Source organism: Sciurus carolinensis, chromosome 5 (genome assembly GCF_902686445.1).
Source record: "Sciurus carolinensis chromosome 5, mSciCar1.2, whole genome shotgun sequence".
In the NCBI taxonomy this organism is placed as follows: Eukaryota; Metazoa; Chordata; class Mammalia; order Rodentia; family Sciuridae; genus Sciurus; species Sciurus carolinensis.
The window spans coordinates 73,112,641-73,136,113 of record NC_062217.1 but is presented as its reverse complement, the minus strand read 5'-3'; the positions used below and the strand labels follow the sequence as shown (position 1 = coordinate 73,136,113).

At 33.1% G+C, this 23,473-nt stretch overlaps 1 protein-coding gene and 1 non-coding gene across 15 annotated transcripts in view; both read left to right on the top strand.

Annotated features, from left to right (window-relative positions):
- Positions 1 to 11,107, top strand: part of Rbm26 (RNA binding motif protein 26) — an 80,004-nt gene extending 68,897 nt beyond the window's left edge. For 4 of the 14 annotated variants that reach the window (XM_047552533.1, XM_047552542.1, XM_047552541.1 and 1 more), the window contains 3 exons: positions 1,395 to 2,574; positions 3,210 to 3,268; positions 7,278 to 11,104. In XM_047552533.1, coding sequence (XP_047408489.1) covers positions 1,395 to 1,484 — 90 coding nt within the window. In that variant the 3' untranslated portion in view covers positions 1,485 to 2,574; positions 3,210 to 3,268; positions 7,278 to 11,104. Of the gene's footprint in view, positions 1 to 1,394; positions 3,179 to 3,209; positions 3,269 to 7,277 lie in introns of those variants that run through there. The other 10 variants (XM_047552547.1, XM_047552543.1, XM_047552546.1 and 7 more) reach the window with 8 other exon arrangements.
- LOC124986089 (U6 spliceosomal RNA) lies at positions 8,097 to 8,203 on the top strand. The gene has a single exon (XR_007108989.1). It is a non-coding gene; the product is annotated as a U6 spliceosomal RNA (small nuclear RNA).
- Positions 11,108 to 23,473: the final 12,366 nt, after the last annotated feature.

The window sequence follows — 23,473 nt, the reverse complement described above, 5'->3', positions numbered from 1 at the left end:
ATTCATTGGGTTTTTATCCACAGGAAATCTTGTAATGTTTTAAGTTTTAGGATATCTATTCTATTCAATTACTGTATTAATGTTCCAGCTTTCTTGTAATTCATATTGTTTTAGTACATTAGTGAATGCCTGCTATATGCTAGATTCTGTGATAGGCACAAGAATGAATAAGACACGGTCCCTATCATCAAGGAGCTTATAATCTGGCAAGGTGGGTGGTGGCAGATACATAAGAAACTAATTACAATAATAGGCAGTCTGATGTGCTGAATAAAGATTTGAACAACGTGCTGTGAAAACCCTGAGGGAGAAGAGGTTGTTTCTGTCCAAAAGAATCTTCAAGAAAGGTATTGACAGTGGAACTGGGCCTAAAGTGGTAACATAGTTTTCCATAACCAGGTCCTAGGGCTGGAATATAGTTGAGAAACATATTTTAGGCAGAACCATGAACTTCAGAATAGGTGTGGAAGAGTGTATTTTTCTTGGGTAATAGTGATTAGTCTGATGACTGAAAGGTATGGACATCTTACCTTTGAAGTGAAGTGAGAAAACACTTTGAAACGAAAAACTTAAAAGTAAGCAACTCTGTTTTGCTTAGTCTTAATGGAAACTGTAGGGAAAAGTAAGAGATTAAGAAATAAAGGTAAGGCGAAGAGACTAAATGATTTTTTTTTTTTACCTTTGTTAGATTTTTATAATGGCACTTCATTTTGTTAGAAGAGCATTTCAAGGCTGTTATACATATCCATAGTCAAATGAAAGAATAAAATGTATATTTTGAAACTCATATACATGATTTGTCATTTTATGTTTTAGATTATACCTTTGTCCTTCCATGAGTTTGAATTGAATGGGGAGAAAAGCAGGAGAGCTCCTGGTATTAGGTATTTTGAAAAGTTTGGAAAAGCAGTCTGAGAAACTTTTGTGAAGGGAATGGAAAAAGAAAAGAATGCTATAAAATGTTTGTTACATATAGCAGAAATAGACAATTTGGTAGAATTTTTACAAGCTATTAGTTGATTTAGTGTACAGAGTTAGAGTCAGAAAAAACTAATAATTTCTTTTTTTTAAAGAAATATTATGTAATATTTTGAAAGTACAGAAGATGGCATAATTAGAGATAGGAGAAATGGCATATACAAAGTCTTAATTTGGTATTGATTTGGTGCTTGTTTCTTGCAAGCAATAGAAGAGACATGATAGAGAAATAATTGAGTGGATAAAGGTTGCTCTTCTTTGTTTCTTTAATGTTCTAGCTATAAAAATACCTATTGTATTCGACTCTGAGAGAGATCAGTATTTAAAAGTGTCACCTTTTTTTTCTTTTCTTTTCTTTTCTTTTCTTTTTTTTTTTTTTTTTTTGGGTAAATTCCTAAATACATTTTAACCTAAAGTTTCAGGAAGAGTCTTTGGTGGATGACTCATTACTTCAAGATGATGATGAAGAAGAAGAGGACAATGAATCTCGTTCTTGGAGAAGATGATTTGACTGATCATTGATCGGCATATGCTAGAACTCTACCTGTGTTTCATTAGTATTATCTAATGTACTTTTACATATTTGTAAAAACAATTTTTTGGTAAAATGTGATGAAGATGGATTTCACAAATAGACAAAAGAGAAGAAAACTACCTTCTGATCCTGTATTTTGAAAGATTGATGTTTGCATTTTATTTCAGTAAACAATGCTAAAGACATCACACTAGAACATATGCAATGTTTTTATTACATACTTCTACTGAACATTACAGAATTCTTTGGGTTCTTTGTAATTTAATGAATAGGTCTGAAAACTTATGACCCAATACTTGTTATAATTTAGAAGATTTTGTTTTACTCCAAATAAGGAATGAATTTGCATTTAAAATCTTAATGAATGTTTTCAAAATGAATAGATAACATAGTACTCTAACTAAAGTCTCCAAGTTATGTATTCATAATATTACATAGTAGTATGCTTAGGCTTTACTATGTATTAGCCTTTTGTTGGACTTGTGTATGTATTTTACCACATGGGTTTTAATGATAATGGTGTATGACTGCTTTACATATGAGTCCTTATGCATCTGGATGTTAAAAATAAAGTGGAATGGTCTCTTAAAAAGAAAAGAAAAGAAAAAAAAAGTGACAAAAAAAAAAAAGTCCAAGACAATGTTCCTTGATTTAAAAAAAAAAAAAGAAAGAAAAAGAAAAAGAACAAAGGAAAAAAAAAAAAAGAAAAAATTAAAATAAATAGACCATTCCAGATGGTGATCTACCCTTCCCCCCAATTATCACAAAAGGAGCTATAATCACTCAATAATAATGATTAATGATACCTTTACAATAATGTACAATCCAATGTTTAAAATTTATACCACTTCAGTTTGGTTTGATACTATGAATTTTCAACAGATGTCTTAAAATTTAAAAGCAGGCTGATTAGTTTGGTGCCAGACTTCAAGTAGAGCTAACATTTGGTGAATAAGAAAGCATCATTTTACATTTTGGATGTATGAAAGAAAACTTGACCATTTGAAGATGTATGAATAAAGAAATGTACTATAGATACTACTTTAGGAAAACACTGTTTGGTAAGTGTTCCAGTCTGATACTCTAAGTGTGCTTTTCCTATACTTGTATAAAAACCTTTGAAATTTGCAAAAATATTGTGATTTTTAAGTGGATTTCTCTGGCAAGTGAACATGATTATTGAAAGTTGATATAGCAGTTTTCAGGAAATAAATATATTCTTTGTAGAATGAGGGGGTGGGAGATTATTATATTTATTTTTTAAATCCATCATTTCAATTGCAAGCGTTTCTGCCTCTCTTGAGATTATAGTGATAATATTAAAAATCACATTTAAAAAAAAATCACTTTCTTCCATATTGGAGACCTTACAATCAAAACCTAAATTCCACCACTACAGTAGTCTGCTGCCAGTGAATTTATTTGTGGATGCTGTTTTTTTGGGGTTTTTGTTTTTTAACCTCCCCCTACACTTGGGGTTGAAGTAGTATTTTCTTGATGGTAATACAATTTTGTAGGAATGTTTTGACTTGCAGTTGTTTATATTTTAAATTACACACTCAGATTTCAGTTGTCAAAAATACTTACTTTACCAAAAACTTTACTTAGGTCTATGATATACTTTTATGTAGTCTTTTGTATGTTGACTATGTGCTATTCTGATTCATTAGGTAAGTTTCTTTTCTTTTCTTTTTAGTAGTCGTGAAAGATGCCAAATTGGCAGAGGCTCACGTTTCTTCTCTTTACACCAAACAGGTATTATAAAGAAAGTAAATCTTTCGAAGGCCAGTTAAATCTCCATGCTGATTTTTGGCTTTATAATTTGATTAGTAAATTTTAACCCAGTATTTCAAAAATTACGGTAAAATTCCTTTATGATGTACCTGAAATTACCTGCTTTGTTTATTTCAGTCCATAAACAGCTAACCAATTTACTTAGCCTAAAATTTCTAGTCCTAAAATTTAACTGTTTTAAGCCATGTTGCTTTAAATGAATCACAAGAAAAGTATGTTTCAGTTTGGTTCCAAAGTATGAGGATTAAATATTACCAACATTCATTAGGTTCAGAAATCACACTTTTATAGACATTAATATGGTTTTAAGTATAAATATTACTTAGTATTGTTATGGACTTTTTATGGTATATTTCTAAATACTCATTCTCTACATGTTGTACTTTCGTATGTTCTTATTTAAAACTCTAGATATCCCTTTTAAGTAGTTATTAATTCCCATTTTACAGATAAGGAAACTTACACTAATAGAAATGGAGTGATTTATGCAAAGTCATAGCTTGTGAGTGGAAGGACTAGATTTGAATACAGGTGTTCTGATTACAGTGCCAGCTTTTTTTTTTTTTTTTGGTACTGGGGATGAACCCAGGAGTGCTTCACCACTGAGCTACATCCCCAGCCAAATATACACATACATATATATATATATATTTTTTTTTTTTTTTTTTTTTTTTTCTTTGAGACTGGGTCTCTTCAGTTGCTAAAGGCTTCACTAAGTTGCTGGGACTGGCCTCGAACTTAGGATCCTTCTGCTTCAACCTTAAGATAACTGGGATTACAGGCGTGCCCATCCCCACCAACCCACCACCACGAGTGCCCAGCCGAACTTTTTTTTTTTTTTTTTATATTTAACTACATTGCTACCTTCTTCCTAATTATTGATCAGTCATGAGATTGTGTTCACAGTAAATGTGGTAGTTCTTGTCTCAGAGAGATACTGCACAAAATTATTAGATTTCTTTGTCATTAGGAAGTTCATACTTTTACCCTCCATTTTAATGCAGCACTTTGTTCATATCTTTGTTACAATACTTATGTTGTAATACAATTTATCTGGTTTATATGTCTGTATTCCCCACTAGATTACAAGCTCCTCTAGGAAGGGGACCATGTCTTATTCATCTTTTTATCTCTACTGCTTATCATAAAGCCTGACTTGTGGGCACTCAAGATGATTGCTGGATAATATAGTGAATGAATGCATATTTAAATCTCCAATAATAGGGTGACAATTACCTCCCTTGTTAATTCTTATCAATTTTACAAAAATCTCTCTTGATGGTCTTCTTAGTCACTGGGACCATTTTGCTAATACATACAGTTAAACTTTTCTTCAGAGGGTTTACTATACTGATGGAGGTTTATACCTATAGTCTTAGTGAAATTTCCACAGTAATTAGTAAGGCATTAATATTTGGGAGTATTAAATATTATAGTTTCAGAGGTAAAATAGCCTTTCAGTTTCTACTAGAGAGTGTGATTACAAATGCTGAGAATCACCAATCTAGTCCATCCCACTAATTTTTTATGTCCAAAGGTGACCTAGTGTAGAGAACTGGACAAGTGTTAAGAGATAACAGTTTTTGGTCTCAGCTCTGCAGCTAACTGTGGCCTTAGACAAGTCTCTTACCTTATCCAGGGTTGTTTCCTTGTCTGTAAAATGAAAGGGGTTGGACTAGATAATCTCTAAGATCCCTTTCAAATGTGCACTTTCTCTGGTGCTATTTTAGTGTTTGATCCAAAGCAATTTACTATACATAAACCATTTCTTTCTGTCTGTTGTTGCTGTTGTTTCTGTCATCTTATCAGTGGAAACAACTTAGATGTAGTTACGATAATTCATATAATGTCTCTTGGTACAATTTTACATATAGACTTCCCAAATGTGAACATTTGCCAGCACTAATTCCATTCAACCTAGTAAGTATAGATTAACTTCTCTATTCACTAGCAACTTCCATTTCCCTATTACAACTTCTCCTTTTACTTCTAAACTCAAGGTTTAAAAATAAAAATATTTGCCTGTAACGCAAAAAGTCTCTTACGCAAATATGGATTTAAATCCTTTCCACTTCGGTTTACTTTCTTTTTTTATAATAGGCTACCTAAAAGTAGAAACATTTTAAATTCTATTAACAAGTTTTTTGCTTTACTGTTTGTATTTGAGCTGTCGCAGGCCGAGTTGGGGGTGGGGAAAGGATTAAGGGCAATATAGGTTATCTTCTTACAGGAAAATTTTATATTACTGGTTAAAAGATTGATTAGGATTACCTCAAGGGATGGTTGAGTTGTCATTTTACATATTTCAGTATGTCTCTACCAGTTGTTGTTTAAAATGTAATTGGATAATTGTAACATTTAAAAAAATTAAGTATTTAACTGATACCCATACAAATTTATGAAAACATGTTGCAGGAATGGGGAATATTCCATAGCTTTTGTTTTATTGTCATATGATCCAGTGTAACAACCAGTAGTGTAAAAAGGCTTCACTGTTTTAGCTGATTAACTTGTAGCAAGTATAACTGAACTTAATGGAAGGAAATATCTTATTACTAAAACTGGTTTTGGCACACTGTATTTCCAGCCTTACATGGAACACTAACCGTTGGGCATAAAGGTTAAAAAAGAAAGTAGTTGCTTATTTGGTATGTTGAAATATTAATGACTGTAGTAGAGTACCATACAAATTTTATCAGTCTATAAATTTTTCCCCTTACAAGTAATGTTAGACTAGTTACAGAAAATTAATTTAAGTTCTTCTAGAATTTACATAAGTATTTATAAGCTTTTTCCCCCCCTCTTATAAAAGTTTGTTGGCCTTTTAAAACACATGTCCTGTATGATTATTAAATTAGTTCACTTTTTTGATCTTCAGAACTTTTCTTCTAAAATCCTATAAATTAAAAATGGAAATTTAATGTAGAATTAAATTAGCAGGGTAAAATATTTGTAAATCAGAAAGAAAATTTTCTTTTCCCATATATCAGAAACTTATTTATGTTAACTTCTTGAACTGGCTAGTTGTTTTAAGGTATGTATACATGGTTTTAGAAAAGAGAGTTCTTTTTTTTTTTTTTTTCTCTATGACATTATATACTTATCAAATGGAACAGTCTTCTAAAATAGATACCTAAAAGTCCTAGGAAGAAAGAAATTTTGGTGAATATGACTGCCATTGTCAGTAATTGCTAATGAAAAATCATACTTGCTTAGTAGAAAAACACCTAATTTGATAATAATTTGCAGTTAGTATTTTGTGCTCATTACTTAATAAATTGAAAGCATTTTTAATTTGACATCACATTTTTATATTTACTCTTTCCTAAGTCTCTCCCTTCCTGTTTCTTTGTTTCATTTATTCACTTATTTTCTCATCATCCAAAGTTAGTCTTTCTTAGTATACAAGGCACTGTCACATTTTGATGCATTCCTTTTTATTTTATTGTTGACCTTAGTGCTTAGTATAGAATTTATATCATACAGAGTGTTTAAAGAATGAAATGATCATTGAATGGAATTTAAGGAAATTAGTTATACCTTGCAATTACTTTGAAGTCTTTGGAAAACTTTAAGAAAACTGTTTTTGCTTTTCTTTTGCTTTATTTAAAATATCTTAGAGTTCATATTTTTAAAATTTTTCTTTGTCTATCCACACCTCTATGAAAATATACAACCTGATTAGGTTCTAAGTTTCCTAACTGAAAATTTCAGTCAGAGCCATGTTACAGTGCTGTGAGTTTTGGAACTTGATGTTTCAAAGAAGCATGATGCAGAGAGGTTTTGTTAAAATCACTTTAGTCCAAAGCTGATCCTTTGTGTAATTTGTCTGCAACTTTGATTTTGATTCCTTTCTCAAAAAGATTATTTTAATGTTTAGAAAAGTTGGAGATCAATTTATGGTGTGACTCAATTTTTAGAATTATTTGCTATTTTCAAAGTTTTTTTTAATAGTCTTCTCTTTTTCCAGCAGAGAGAGATCATCATTGCCTGAATTTAGTTTTGTGACTACAAGAGCAAGACCTGTTCCTGTCCGGAGACGACTGTTAATGATAATATCATCCTATCATTTTGTTGCCCTTTACCAATTTGAATAGATGTTTACATGTACTATAATTAGCATTTTATCTTTACAGTACACCTGAGTCCAGAAGTATCTGAATGTGTGCTCTGTGTGACCTTACCATAAAGGTTTTTTCCCCTTACTTTATAGCCATTATTTTTTTAAACACCTTAAGAAGGAACAGGGCCTCTTAGTTTCCTAATATGAAATACATTCACCTCAGCCAAATTGAGAATTGTGTCTGGGAAATCTATAAAGCCATGATACTGTGTTCATTAGAGCATGAACAATTTATAATGAAGAAAATGAATTAAAAAAGTTAAGCATAGTTTGGTTTTAATTTTTTCTTGGTTTTAAGATATATTTCTGAGATTACGATGGTCACTTAAAATAATTTTGAACAAATAAGATATTTTTACACACTGTAATAGCTTGCCTATTTCTTATGAATATACTTCATTGCCGGCACCACTTACCAAAATATTTTTTTTAATTCTTAGCTCTTCAAAATCAACAAGGAGAATAATTTTCTTTTCAAGTAATAAATGATGATCTGTGAATTATAAATAATGAAAGATATCTATTAAATGTCCAATTTACACAGTTTTTCCTGTTTTCTTCACTTGTAATCAGACATCAAAGATGATCTTAAAAGCAAGGGGAAATAGTGTTCGTGTCTAACATTGCTAAAGACTATATAGTTTTGAGCTACTTTAAAAGTGTACGGTGCTCGCTTTGGCAGCACATATTCTAAAGTTGGAACGATACAGAGAAGATTAACATGACCCATGCCCAAGGATGACATGCAAATTCGTAAAGTGTTCCATAGTTTTTAAAAAAGTGTATGTACAAATTATTTATAAATGATGACTTAGATGATTAAATCTCATCCTAAATGCACACTCACAATATCCTTTTTACAAAGGGTTTCATAAAGTTTTCACAAAATTAATTTCTCATTATTCCTTCATAGATTCTAGGAGGGATTTGAGCACTCAAGTTATGCTTGTGGCGACTCTATTAGAAAAGTCCAAGTTACACTGATTTCACCTTTTTTTTTAAGTTCTATCAAGTTCTGTCTACACTTTTAGTGTGCAAAGCTGACTGTTCTACATTTTTCCCTCCAGTATGCATCGTGATTGTCTTCATAAAAAAATGAAAAGAGCGTTAATAAACACATCAGTCATAATGTAAATTATATGTTTTGATCCACGTTGGTTACACACAGCATGGTAAAGGAAAAGTCATATTGTAGAAAGTCTTCTGATAAGAGTTATTACCTGGTAGCTTACAAGGCTTTTTTTTTTTTTTTTTAACTAGACTTTTCTTTTGGTTCAGATTTACAAACTAGTAACTGAGAATTCAAAAACTTTTCCCAGATTAGTTTGGTATTTATTGTTTTCAAGAAAGGATTCCCTGCCCCTATAATAGTAGTTTAGCTGCTAGGTTAGAATTCAAAGAACATTTTCTGAAGAGACCCTACTTGCTCTTTAGTTTTGTTTCTTTAAAGGATGTGGACCACCTACTACCACCTTCAACTTTATTTTGTCATGTTTTTTCCCTTTGCTTTTAAATTAAAATCTAAACAAAATTAAATATACCAGTCAGAATCAAAAGTCAAGATGATTTGATTCTCATAAGATCATTGTGTTTTTTGAAAATTGCTGTGAGATCCAGTTGGTCAGTTATGTATTTAAATCTTCATATGTTGATTAAAGATAAGGTTCTCATTTTTTTATTTCCCTAAATAGGATTCTCATGGAGCTATGTGTAGATAATTGTACAGAATCACTTTTGTGTAATGAATGGTTTACCTCTGCATGATTGCATTATGGAAGCCTTTTATATATCTTTATATTTTTCAATATACTTAGATTTTACACTATTAGCCACTCTAGTCATGCTATATTTGTTTTTTTAATAGAGTTTATAAATATTTATGCTCAAAATACAGATCAACTGAATATTTTTGGTCTTGTTTACAAAATAATACTTTAAAGTGATACAGGCCCCTCAAGTGTCTTAGGAAAAAGTCGGTGCTACAAAACCTTTCATTAATCATTTTGAACCTGTTGTCTAGACTTCGCTATGCTTTAATCTATGATTGCTTGTGATTTATTCTAATCTAGCAGCATAATTATAAAAGTGGTCCTTGCTGAGTCAGATAAAGAGCCCAGCCATTAGAAACACCTCGTAATTTAAGGAAATGATACAGAATGACTGTACACTTTTTTGTGCCCAGCTTCCTCCAAAAGATTATTTTGATAAGGTTATTAATTTGACTAAAATTTAAAAAGATGTATTCAGCATGGCTGTTTCTCATACTTCAAATGGAAAACTTTCCTAGTACTAAAATATTATGTAATCTTCCTCTGCTTTAAATTGCCATCTATCTTTCACTCAACAAGAGGCAGAGTAATTCTTGACTATTTACAGAATACTTGATGAGTTATTAAGAGATGTATTATTACATTGTACAAGTTTTGCATTGATGTGTAGAGGTGTTTTTTTTTTGTCCCCAAGATTTTATTCCCAGCACCTTAGTGAATGTTCTTAAGATACTATTGTTAAGTATCAGCAAAGCATTCATAGATGTTTACTTTTGATTCTCAGAATCCTGAACTTGTTTTGAGTGGTACTACTTCAGAACATATTGTCTGGCACAAGATTTCCTTTAATAAGTGGTTTATTTTAACTTAGTTTTTTGTGGACTACTGAATCTAAAAACACCAAAGGAGTTTTTTGTCTGAAGACTGGATTGTTCCAGTGTTTAATACCTGTGCCCATAAGTATCCCATTTCATGAATGTGTGTTGGCATGGGGAAAAATATTCCCTGCTCTTTGAGTGGAGCGAAAGTAATTGGTTAAGCTGTAGCAGCTTTTTGTTTATTTTTAAAAGTGATAATAAAACTTGAACTTAAAAAGGCAAAACTTGAACTAGAAAACTACTCTTGTATGCTTAGAATGTTTATAGTATTACGTGGTTTATGTGGGGTTGTCAACATTTTTATTATTTATAGTTGAATTATGTTTCGTTTGTTGAATATCCATAATGTTTATTATTTTTATATTTTGAAAATTTTAAAATAAAATAGTCTTACTAAAAACAGTTGTTAACGTTTAGAATTGTCCTACATCTTGCATCAACTATATTAATATAAACTAGAAAGATATGTACCCATTGGGCATAACAGCTGAGAATTCTGAAAATTGTCTATACAAAGAAATGTCTCCACATTTTCTCTTCCCTTTTCACCCCTCATTCTTTAAGTTGTTTTGAGTCAATTTTGATGTGTTGATAGCCTAATAACTTCTCTCACATATGCATACATAAATTTCATTTCCCTTTCCTCCCTAGTTTCTATCTCTTCACTATTGGAATTTTTCTCTATTCATTTGGTGGCCAACAACTTAGGAATGATAAGTATAAAAATACTATAATGATGTCAAAGGAGGAACTCCATGGATTTCTAAAAGTGAAATGCTACAGTATCAATCCCCAAGACGATTGAAAGCTTTCAAAGTTCTCTCTATTACCTCACAGTTTTCACCTAAGGTTTTTCTCCTCCTGATCTGATTTGGTCTACTTTTCCTGCATTTAGCTTGTTCATTTCATACTTAATTTTATCAAATGGATTTTATGAAAAAACTGCAAAAATGCATTTTCATCTCACTGCTTTAATTAAAAAAATCTAAAAGATGGTTGTAAAATGGACAACTTGTGTTAATGTTGGTAAAACTTATTAAAGTATAATAATTTTATATATACATATATTTGCGGATATATGTATATATATTCTTGCCTGTAGAATATTTAAGGATTGTGTTAGCCTTCATTAACCCGCAATATATTTCTTCACAAAGAACAAACTTGCCCTTTTGAGTTCTTTTTAAAGATCTTACGTAATATGTGTTATTGTAGAAAAACTAGAAATTTTAAAAGACGAAGATGTAGTATAATATGACTTTCATCTATAAATGATCACTAGACATTTTTAAAATATGATTACATAGTTTATTCTGTAGCGTTTTCCAGAGTTAATTGTATCTTTAAGAGTTCATCATTTGTAGATGAATCATAATGTAATAAATCAGTTCTTATTTTGGGTACTTAGGGCCTTTCCATTTCTTGAATGTACAAGTATATCCTTGAAAGTCTGTGTACCTTTGATTATTCATGATACATTCTCAAAATTGCTTGGTGAAAGCATACCGATTTTTAAAACTTGTGATAAATTTTGCATTTGATCTTTTACAAAGCTGATAATACATATAAATAGTCAGGTACCTTCCATAATTTAGCTTTGAGAAGAGCCTAAGTTTAGTTTCTTTGCACTCGTGTTAGAATTCATTGAATTTATTCCCATGTTTATATTATGGCAGGAATCTTATTATGCCTGGTAAAATAATTAAACTGTGATACAGTGTTGTCACTGTTACTGACGTTTTCCACAACATATAGTGGCTAGGATTTTGAGAACCACAGTAGTCCTTTCTTGGAACTACAGATTTTTTATGATTTTTAAAAATTTTTTTAACTGCAATTTTATACATTTTTAAGAAAATGTTCTTGAAGTAGTCTTTATTTAAAGGTAAGACAAATCTTCATTAACAGAATGGTGGCAGCATCAAGATTGGAAATTCCCATTTCTTTTTTTTCGCGCGGTACTGGGGAGTACTGGGGATCGAACTCAGGGCCTTGCACTTGTGAGGCAAGCACTCTACCAGCTGAGCTATCTCCCCAGCCCAGAAATTCCCATTTCTAATACTGTATTATAAGAATTAAATCACCAATTAAGAATTAATAGCTGGAAAATCTCTATACTTTTAATCCAAACTGCTTTTTTCCAGAAAAAATATTTGTTTTCTCTTTATGAAGGTCATATGAAATAGAGTATAAAGATAATCAGATAATGGGAAGATAATTGTTCCATCTATTTTTTTCTGAAAACCATTTTTGAAAACAATTCATCTTATTGGAAAGAAAAATTTCATGCATGTAAACCATATTTTTATTTGTTCTTTTTAGTATATGTGACAATAGAGTGTATTTGGGCATATATCCATGAAGTATAACATACTAATTAGGAATCTATTCTTGTGGTTGTACATGATGCGGAGTTACCCTGGTTGTGTGTTCAAATACAAGGATAGAAAAATTATGTCCAGCAAACTATATTTTTCATGTTATCCTTGTGATAGTAATGCTTTTATTTAAATTGGATATGGGCACATTTTGGATATAGTATACAGTGTTGTATGACATGAATTCCAGTATTTCAGGATGTACAATGAAAGTGGCAGCATTTTCTTCAGTTTACAGTCTTTGATTCACTTTTTATAAGTCTCCTGATATTAAAGTGTCACACAGTAATACCTTTTATATTCAGCACTCTTTGAGAATCTTGATCCTTAAGTATGGAGTGTATTTGAGGATTTTGATTTTAGGACATGGAGTTAATAAGGTCAACTGATAATTCAGGGAGGATAAAGTACAGATCACACAAAAAAGTAAGCCTTTCCAGTGTCCGACATTCTTGAAGAATTTTAAATATTAAAATGCATTTATTTATTCCAAAGATCTCATTGAATTTAGTTTTTCAGGGTGTCTGGAAATGCAGGTAAATATTTGCAGTGTCACGGACATGACCAAACCTGATTTTTTGAAAAATAAAAGTGTCTAGAAGTAGTACTTAGAAATTATAAGATGTATTTGCATTCTTGGAGTTAGAAATAGAGAACTGTCAAACGTAGTCTAGTGGGTAATGTTCTGATTTTACATTTTACTTTTTTACCAACTTAATATTAAACTAAGGAATGATAGGACAATCTCTGGCACTTAGCAATGGTTACGTCTGAGGTAATAAAAGCCAAATAGGTAACTTGGCAAAAATATTCTTTGATTATCTGCTTATTATGACAGCCCTCACACATAACCATATTTATAGTACTTAAGTGAATTACAACTACATATACTAAACATTTCATAGGAACATTTTTTTGTTAACCTAAAGAAGGAGGGCTTTTTGATTTTTTTTTTTTTTAAGATGTTCACTGAAGAAGAGAACCTCCCACTTAAAAGAGTGTTTACGAAAGAACAGTTTGAGGTGCCAAGGATGAGAGGAAGGGATGTGTCACATAGATGGCATTTGTGAAAATTCTATTTAAATTGAAGGCTAACTAGAATTAAGTAACAGTTTTGTTTTTTCCCCAACTGTAAGTTTTATTGACCATTAAACATTAAGAGTTCATAGATAAAGGTGCATTCAAGAGCGTATATTTAGGATCTCATGTTCATGGGGAAGCACTCAAAGTGAAGGTGATCAGCCATCTGAGTTTCAAGGCACTGTTTTGTTTTGAGACAGTTTCTCATGTTTGTTGCTTTCTCGAATAGTAGGCTCAAGTGATTTTCTTGCTTCAGTCTCCTGAATAGCTGGAATTATAGGCAAGCACCACTGCTGTAAGTTGCCTTTTTATCTTCCCAAACTCTAAGCTCTAAGTTGCCTTTTTATCTTCCCAGCCACAAGAGCACTTCAGCACAATTTATGTTGTCACACAAAGGCATAGGCCATATTCTTCAGACCTAATGTCAAGGTTCAGTGTCCTAAGAATTTTGCTTATGCTTAAACATAACTCACTTGTGACTGCTTTTACCCAGTTGAACAAGAGCAGTTTCCAAATTTGTACACGTAGGGCCTTCTTATGTGCAGTGGCCTGCCACAGCATCCTTCCAGTTTCCATGCTTAACAAGGGTATAGCTTTCCAACCTGAGATTTAACCAGAGCAGCTGATAGGCACTAGCGTTCTTTATCAGGTTGTATTTGATAGAAGAGACACAGAGCTCTTTTAAAATTTAGAAACAAGTGTTCTATATCTGTATCCCCAAATTTTGTTAATTGGACTCTCTCCTTACCCTGTCAGACTCCACTTGATTGTTATTTAAAAAAAAAAAAATGAAAGATGTTTAGTTTCATTGTCATTAAGGAAATTGAATTTGTAATTTAAAAACTTCCTCAAAAAAAGAAGTCTATATCCTGATTGTTTCACTGGAAAATTCTACCAAACATCTGAAGAATTAACAATTGTATACAATCTTTTCCAGAAAAAAGTAGAGGAGGAATGAATGAATACTACACAGATAATTATACGAAGCTTGCATTATACTGAAATCAAAACTAGAGACAGTAAAAAAGAGAAAACTACATACTGATAAATGCCAATAAAGATACAAAAACCTTTAGCAAATATTAAGTAGAATTTAGCAATATTTATTTCAGAGGGGCAAAGCTGGTTTAATATTTAATCAACCACCATATTAGACTAATGAAGAAAAATCACATGATCATGCCAGTCAAAAAGTACTGGACAAAATTTAGTGTCCATGATTTTTAAAAAGATAGTATTAGCAGATAAATCTATCAACTTGAAAAGGAACACTTCTACAAAATTAGATTTAATATTCTACTTAATGGTGAATGACTCTCCCGGAAGACTGAAAACAAGGGGAGGATGTCTACTGTTAATTCAGCATAGTGCTGAAAATTCTAGCTAATATAAGGAAAAGAAAGAAAAATAAATAAACCAAACAGATAAAACAACCTATTTAGAGAAAATACCATCTATTTACAAAATCTTAAATATCAGAGTTTAGTAAGGTTCTAAGATAAAAGGTAAACATTAAAATCAATTCTCTTTTTATACTAGCAGTGAACACAAGGAGACAAAAATACAAAATTACAATCAGAAAAATTGACGTAGGTATAAATATAGATACTACAAAGTTCTGGTGAAAGAAATCAAAGAAGACCTAAATAAATGGAGAGATATGTGATCATGGATTGAAAACCCAACATGATAACTTTGTCAGTTGTCCCAAAATTGTTGTACAAGTCCAACAGTATACCTATTGGAAACTCCACAAGGGTTTTTGTAGACACAAGTGGAAAGGCAAAAGAACTAGAGTAGTAGCTAAAACATGGGAGCTAAAATGGGAGGGATCAATACATTCAGTTTCAAAACTTACACTATAATTAAGACTGGTCTTAATGGAGGAATAGATGCATAGATACAGAACAGAATACAGAGCCCAGAAATAAACATACACATGCCCAACTGACTTTTTTCAGTTTATTTTTTTGTTTGTTCTAATTAATTATACATGACAGAATGTATTTTGACACAGCGTACATAAATGGAGTATAACTTCTCATTCTCCAGCTGACTTTTGATGAGGGTACAAAAATAACTGAAAGAAAACCCTCTTCAACAAATGGTACTGGAGTAATTGGGCATCAGAAGCAAAAAACAAAACAGACCAAAGTCTCACACCTTATTCAATAATTAAAATGAATCATTTAAAACTATAAAACGTTTAGGGAAAAAAAAAACCTTTGGTACCTAGAGATAACAAATTCTTAGACTTGAGATCAAAGAATGATCCATAAAAGCATGATAAATTGAATATAATCAAAGTAAAGAGAAAAACCTTTGTTCTATTAAACTGTTTAAAAAGATTTTAAAAGTAGTTACAGAATAGGAGATTATATTTTTAAGCCACATAACTAGTATGTGAGTCTGTGGTAACTTCAGAAATTCTCAGGTATGCAAACTCCATAGATTCTGATACTAGTATCTAGAGTATATAAATAAAACAGTAAAAGAGCAACCAATCCAAGTAGAATGTGCATACAGGACATAAAGAGATCTTTCACCAAAGAATATATACAAATGACAAGCAAGTAAAAAGATGTTGAATATCATTAGTTTAGGGAAATGAAAGCTAAGACCACAATAAGAGATTCTACATACACCCCAGAATGGCTAAAGGAAAAATAGTGACAACACCAACTGCTGACAAAGATGCAGAGAAACGAGATCATACATACATTGCTTGTGAAAATACTATATACTTCTATTCTGAAAAACAGCATGCCAAGTTCTTAAAGAGCTAAACATGCAGCTATTGTATGAATCAGAACTTACACTCCTGGGCATTTATTTATTCCTGTACACTAATGTTCATTGGAGCTTTATTTATAATAGTAAAACACTGGAGATAATCTTTTAGCAGTTTATCCATTCGTGAAATAATACTCTTCAGCAAAAAGAAACAACTCACTGATACTATGGAACAAACTTCAGAGATAATGCTAAGTGAAAAAAACCAATCTCAAAAGGTTCTTGTGAAATTGCATTCATATAACATCCTTGAAATGCCAAAATTAGAAGTGAACAGAGTAGTCTTTAGGAGGTTATGGAGTTGATAGAGGAGGGAGGGCAGGAGGCTTGATTATGAAAGAGTAATGAGATTTTTATGAGGATGGATGTATTCTGTGTCTTGACTGTCACTGCTGTCAATATCCTGGTTGTGATACGATACTACAGTTTTGCAAGATAACACCATCAGAGGGAACTTAGTAAAGGGTAAAGGGGAGTTAGTTCTATTGTATCTTTCTTTTTTAAGAGTAGGTAAGTTCTTTTATGCTTTTCTAAATGTCTGACAAGTAACTTGCTTACAAAATCATCAGCTTTGTAATTTTTACATACTTATGAGACATACATTATCAGTGTTTTTTAATGTTTTCACTTCTATTAACTTTTTTTAAAAATAATTTTATTTTTACAGACTGCATTTTGATTCATCGTATACAAATGGGGTACATCTTTTCATTTCTATGGTTGTGCACAATGTAGATTCATACCATTTGTGTAATCATACAAATACATAGGGTAATGATGTCTGTCTCATTCCACCATTTTTCATACCCCCCTCATTTCCCTTTATAACCACATGTGAATTTAAAATGATCTCAAAATTAGTTTAATTTAGAAAAACAAAAACCAAAAAGTTCGCAAAGCCAGAATGACATCTAAGTATTTACAATGGAGATACAGAATCTAGAGAATTGCCTTGGAAGTAAGTGTGCTCCCTGAAAAGAATGTGGTCTTGAGAGTAAGAATTTCAAATATATACAAGGAATAAATGGAGTTTGCATACCAATTTCTGAAGTTACCACAGACTCATTTATCTCACTGGTTACACTATAACCATGGCCAGTAGTAAATGAGATAGTCTCAGCAACATGCTACCTGAAAAAGACCTTACACTGCAAAATGGGAAATGGGAGTGTAAAGCAAATTGACGTGATCTAGAATGACGTAAGGGAAGACTTTCCATAAGAAGTTCAGTTGAGATCTGAAAGCTGAGCTAGAGTTTAGTAGGGGGGAAGTGTATTCTTGATGGAAAATTTGTACAAAAGTATAGGAGGATCAAATATGGTGTATTTCAAGCACTGAAAGAAGGGCAGTGTGGCTGCAGTACAGAGACATAAAGCTTGAGATGTATTCATATGTAAATCTCAATCTATGGGTAAGGATGAGAGTCTCTGGAGAGTGTAGAGTTAGAAACTTTCAGTTTAATCTAGTGTAAGCGGATTCTACAAAGGAGATTTAGAAGGGGCAGCCAAAGAGTTACGAAGAAAAACAGGAAAGGGGAGTTTAAGGGCCAAAGTCAACAAGGAAGAAAAGAAAGCTTTTTTGGAATGAGAACGATTAACAGTGTCAACTGTTGCAAGGTAAGATAAGATGAAATGTAAAAAATGTCCACTGGATTTTAGGATAAGGAAGTGTTTTTGTTGCTATTTGAGTTTTGCTTGTTTGTGTTTTAAATGATGGATATAGGAGCCAAAAGAAGATAAGGTTATAGAGACAGAATATAGGCAAGTTTTTTTTCCCTCTTTTTTTTACAACATGCAAAATCACCCTTTACTGTGAAGATAAACAGCCATCTTCAATGGGGAAAACACGAAGAACGATTAGTCATTTGGAAGATTATGTTACCTGGCCTACAAGTTAACTCTGACTTCTTGGTCAGCCAGACCTCCAACCCCAGTCATGAGTGTGGGCCTAGGTCAGTGACCAAAAAAACGATGATGTGGATGAAGAGGAGGACGACATCCAAGGGCTCCTTTCAGGGCATCCGTTTGAAGGCCTCCTCTGGGATCTTGCCCTGGGTCTGGAGCATAGTGAAGACCTGACCAGCTCTGATGTAGTTCCGCTGGTTGTCCTCAAGGCACTTCATAGACCACTTGAGCTTCATCCTAGACTGGATGGAGAAAGCCTGCACTGTTTCCCACTGCTCTGCTCTCCCTCTTTTTTTTATTGGTGCAATATAATTATATATATTGATGGGATTTGTTGTTACATATTCACACACACACAATATATAACAATATAATTTGGCCAATATCACTCACCAGCATTTTACCCCTCCCTTCATTCCCACCCCTTGTCCCTTTCCTCTACTGATCTTCCTTTGATTTTTAGGAGATCCACCCCACCTTTGTTTTCCTTTTTCCTTCTACGTCCCACTTATGAGAGAAAACATCACCCTTAACCTGAGTTTGACTTAGTTTGCCTAACATGGTGGTACTTAGTTTTATCCATTTTCCTGCAATGCCATAATTTCATTTTTCTTTATGGTTGGATAAAACTCCATTGTGATATATACTATATTTTCTGTATCCATTCATCTATTGATGGACACCTAGGCTGGTTCCATTGCTTGGTTGTTGTGAATTGTGCTGCTATAAACATGGGTATGCATATATCTCTGTAGTAAGATGTCTTCAATTCTTCAGGGTAAATATGGAGAAGTGGAATAGCTGGGTCATCTGGTGATTCTGTGCCTTTTCTTTTGAGGAGCCTCCATTCTGATTTCCATTGAGGATGTACTGATTTACAGTTCCACCAACAATGTAAAAGTGTTCCTTTTTCTCCACATTCTCTCCAGCATTTACTGTTATTTGTATTCTTGATGACTACCATTCTGACTGGTGTGAGATGAAATCTCAGTGTAGTTTTGATTTGCATTTCTCTAATTGCTAATGATGTTGAACATTTTTTCATATATTTGTTGGCCATTTGTATTTCTTCTTTTAAGGAATATCTTTAGTTCCTTTGCCCTTTTATTAATTGGGTTATTTTATTTTTTTGGTATGAAGTTTTTGAGCTCTTTACATATTTTAACTATTGATCTTACCTTCTAGGATATTATTAATCCTATCATAGAAAAGTAGCTAGCAAAATTTTTCTTCCATTCTGTGGGTTCTTTCTTCACATTACTAAGTGTTTCCTTTGCTGTGTGGAAACTTTTTAATTTGATGCTGTCCCACTTATTAACTCTTGGCAGTATTTCCTGAGCTTTAGGGGTCCTGTTGAGAAAGTCATTGCCTGTGCCTAAAAGCTGAACTCCTTCTAGGAGTTGCATAGTTTTTGATCTAATTCCCAGGTCTTTGATCCATTTTGAGTTGATTTTTTTTTTCTTTTGTGCCAGGTGAGAGATAAGGGTCTAGTTTCATTCTTCTACATTTAGATAATCAGGTGTTCCAGTACCATTTGTTAAAAAGGCTGTTTTTTCTCCAATGTATGTTTTTGGCACCTTTCTCAAGGATAGGATTACTATATCTGTGTGGATTGATCTCTGTATCTTCTTTTCTATACCATTGGCCTATGTGTCTGTTTTTATGCCAGAACCATACAGTTTTTGTTATATAGCTCTGTAGCATAATATGCAGTTAGGTACTGTAATGCCTCTAGCATTGCTTTTTTGGCTTAAAATTGCTTTGGCTATTCTGGATCTTTTCTTCTTCCAAATGAACTTTAGTACTTTTTTTTCTCATTATGTGAAGAATGTCATTGGTATTTCGATGGGGATTGCATTTAATTTGTATATTGCTTTTGGTAGTCTGGTCATTTTAGCAATATTAATTCTGCCTATCCATGAACACAGGAGGTGTTTACATCATCTGAGGTATTCTTCAATTTATTTCTTTAATGTACTATAGTTTTTATCGTAGAGGACTTTCACTTCCTTGGTTAGATTTATTCTTAGTTATTTTATGTATTTATTTTTTGAGGCTGTTGTGAATGGGATTGTTTTTCTGATTTCTTTCTCAGTGGATTCATTGTTGGTATGTAGGAAAGCTATTGATTGACTTTTGTATGTTGATTTTGTAACCTGTTGTTTTGCCAAATTCGTTTATTGGCTCTAGCAGTCTTTTGGTATTCTTTTTTTTTTTTTTGATCTTCTATGTATAGGATCATGTATCTGAAAACAGTGACAATTTGACTTCTTCCTTTCTTGTTTTATCCCTTTTGTGTCCTTTTTTCAGAAGATTTTTAAGGGTAGTAGAGAGAGTTTCCAAGGAAGATAGGATAGAGAGGCCAGAGCCTTAATCATGTTTACATCTCACCTCTGAGAGGTGTGCCAATATGAAAAGTAGATAATACTGATAGTTTAAGGTACTCAAAAAGATGGGATGAGAAAAGACCCAAATACAATTAGTGGGATTGCCTTTAGAGAGGAGTGAAGACAAGTCCTCCATTGTAACTGGAGGTAAGACAAGGAAAAACATTTCCTTCTATTTTTAATTTTGGCAGTTGATTCAAGACAGTTTCCACTCATTTGTTTACAATAAAAATAAATTAAAGGGGCTGGGGAGATAGCTCAGTTGGTAGAGTGCTTGCCTTGCATGCATCAAGGCCCTGGGTTCGATCCCCAGCTCTGCAAAAAAATAAATAAATAAATAAATAAATTTTTAAAAAAAGACAGTTTCCATCAGTGTTTCAGTCATCTTTTCAACTAGTAAGAATGTAATTTGCTGCATAATCCTCATTTGTATAAACCCTGAATATCATCCACCTTTTACCATTTTTCCCAGTTACCCCTGGGAATTCCCTAGAATATCTAGTCTCAACTATACCTCTAATATTCTTCTTTCCAAACTCATCAGGCTCCTTCATTATGGCCTTTCTAGCCAATCAGTGGCCTCTGCATGAACTCTGCTTTACTGAGTACACCCAGCCCCTCTAGTGCCCATGTTCCTTCCCATCCTATATTTTCTGTTCACCAAAGCTGCACTTTGATCTGAGGAAGTCAATGACCTATCCCCAGCTCTGTGAATCTTTGTTTCTGAGGCCCAATGAAAAGCATCTGTTCAGACCTGTCTTTTGATCACAACTCTATTTCCTTCTCAATCTCATGAGTAGACAAACTTTTTGCCATCCCTTCCATAATTTTCCTTTTCTGCTCTATTCCATTCTCTTTCTATTATCTTATTTAGGAAAACAAGTTCTCATGAATACTAATTAATGCAAATAATTACTCCAAGGAGCGACAAAGAAGCATGAAGTGATTAGAATGTAAAGGGTTTTTTAAAACAGAAGAAACTAGGTATCCGGAAAGAAGGTTCAGAGCAGAGTTAGAAGTTTGAACTTTACCTTAAAGTACTGGGGAATCACTGAAAGTTTTCAAAGTTTAGAAGGAGAAAGGGAATGGAATGGAAGGAGGACAGGGATAAGAGTGAGGAAGTATGGATTTATTATATTTTCAGGTTTTAACAATCATTGCAATGATAAAAGTTATGAACTGGTAGTAAAGCGGACTTTGGGTAATTCAGAAATGTTAGGTCTCTGGGATGAAAAATCAAGTTGATGGACATGTGATAGATACCCTGAGATCAGGGTTGGGAGAGGATTTGTAGAATAAGAGAATGAGTTGAATTTTTTCTGAAATGTTGATCTACATGGCCTTTTGGGATATCAAAGTGGAAATATCTTACAAGTAGATGTGTGCTTTCTGAAGCTCAGGAGAGATGTCTAGGCTGCAGATATAGGTCTGGGAATGCATGTATAGATGAGATTCCACAGTGAGCACATGTAGCAAGCAAAGAGCAAAGGTAGCTGGGCACGGTGGCACATGCCTGTAATCCCAGCTGCTCAGGAGGCTGAGGCTGGAGGATTGTGAGTTCAAAGCCAAGCCTTAGCACCAGGGAGGCACTAAACAACTCAATGAGACCCTGTCTCTAAGTAAAATACAAAGTAGGGGTGGGGATATGGCTCAGTGACTGAGTGCCCCTGAGTTCAATCCCTGGTGCCCCTCCACCAAAAAAAAAAAAAAAAAAAAAAAAGCAAAGGCAAAGGTTGGAATCCAAATAAATCCTCATATTGATAGGACTGGAGGAGGATCTGGTAAAGAATTGCAAATGAACTATCAAACTTTGTGCCAACCCATGTAATCTATGGATGCATCAAGTGTCCAACTCACCTCTATTCTTTGGCTGTATATCCTTGAACAAAAGGCAGTTGAGTAGAGAAGCCCACAAAATCCAAATGGGTCAATGGTCATGACTCACCTAATGAATGAGTTCCAACAAAGGCGTGGACAGTCCAAGAAAAGAGAGAAACAGAGGGAACAGATTGCTCTTATTATTTGCAAATCTTATTACGAGTTTTTTTCAAAAAGAAAGATTGATCAGGTCTGCTTGGAGATGCATTTGTTGAAAGAAATGAATTATGATTCAAAAGGAAGTTTAACCCAAATAGTTGAGACAATAGAAGTAGATATGGGCAGTGCTTGCATTGCACTGTTCTGATATGTGTGAATTTTAGTTACCATCGTTTCCTTACTTAACACCAGTACTCCAATACCATGGTTCAAAAATGAGTTGCCACAGTAATCAATTGTAATTAATCGTGTAAAGAACACTATTCTCTGGTAGTTTGTCAGTTCACAAACCACCATGTAAATAAGAGATGGGCATCATGATCTGTGAACAATCATACTTCTTCTTTCAAGGTCTGTCAGTGATTGGTCACTGTGCATCTTTTATTCAGTTTATGCACATACAACAAAGCATGTGTTGAATTCTTGTCTCCCAGTGATAAATTCATGTAACATTTTACCTACACAGATAATAAGTGTTAGTTACAACAGCTTAGAAGTAATTGAGGGCGGTTGCTGCTGTCTCAAAAGCTAAGAATAGAAGACAGCTGTCATGGAGAAGGGACCTACTCACAGCTGGTACCTGGACTTCTGAGGGGACCACACATGGCTGTTCTGAAAGTGATGAAAGATGCTGGAAGAAGACACACAAGAGCTGGAGGTAGGAGCATCTTTCCTCCCTTTCTTCCCCACTCCACCTTATGATCTCCCAATAGTGCTTTCTATTGGCAGAAGTTAATTGGAAGCCAGCTGTCAAGTTAGTCTGGGAAATAGAGTTTACAGACACCTACTGGGTGTGAGAGACACTAGGTAAATGACT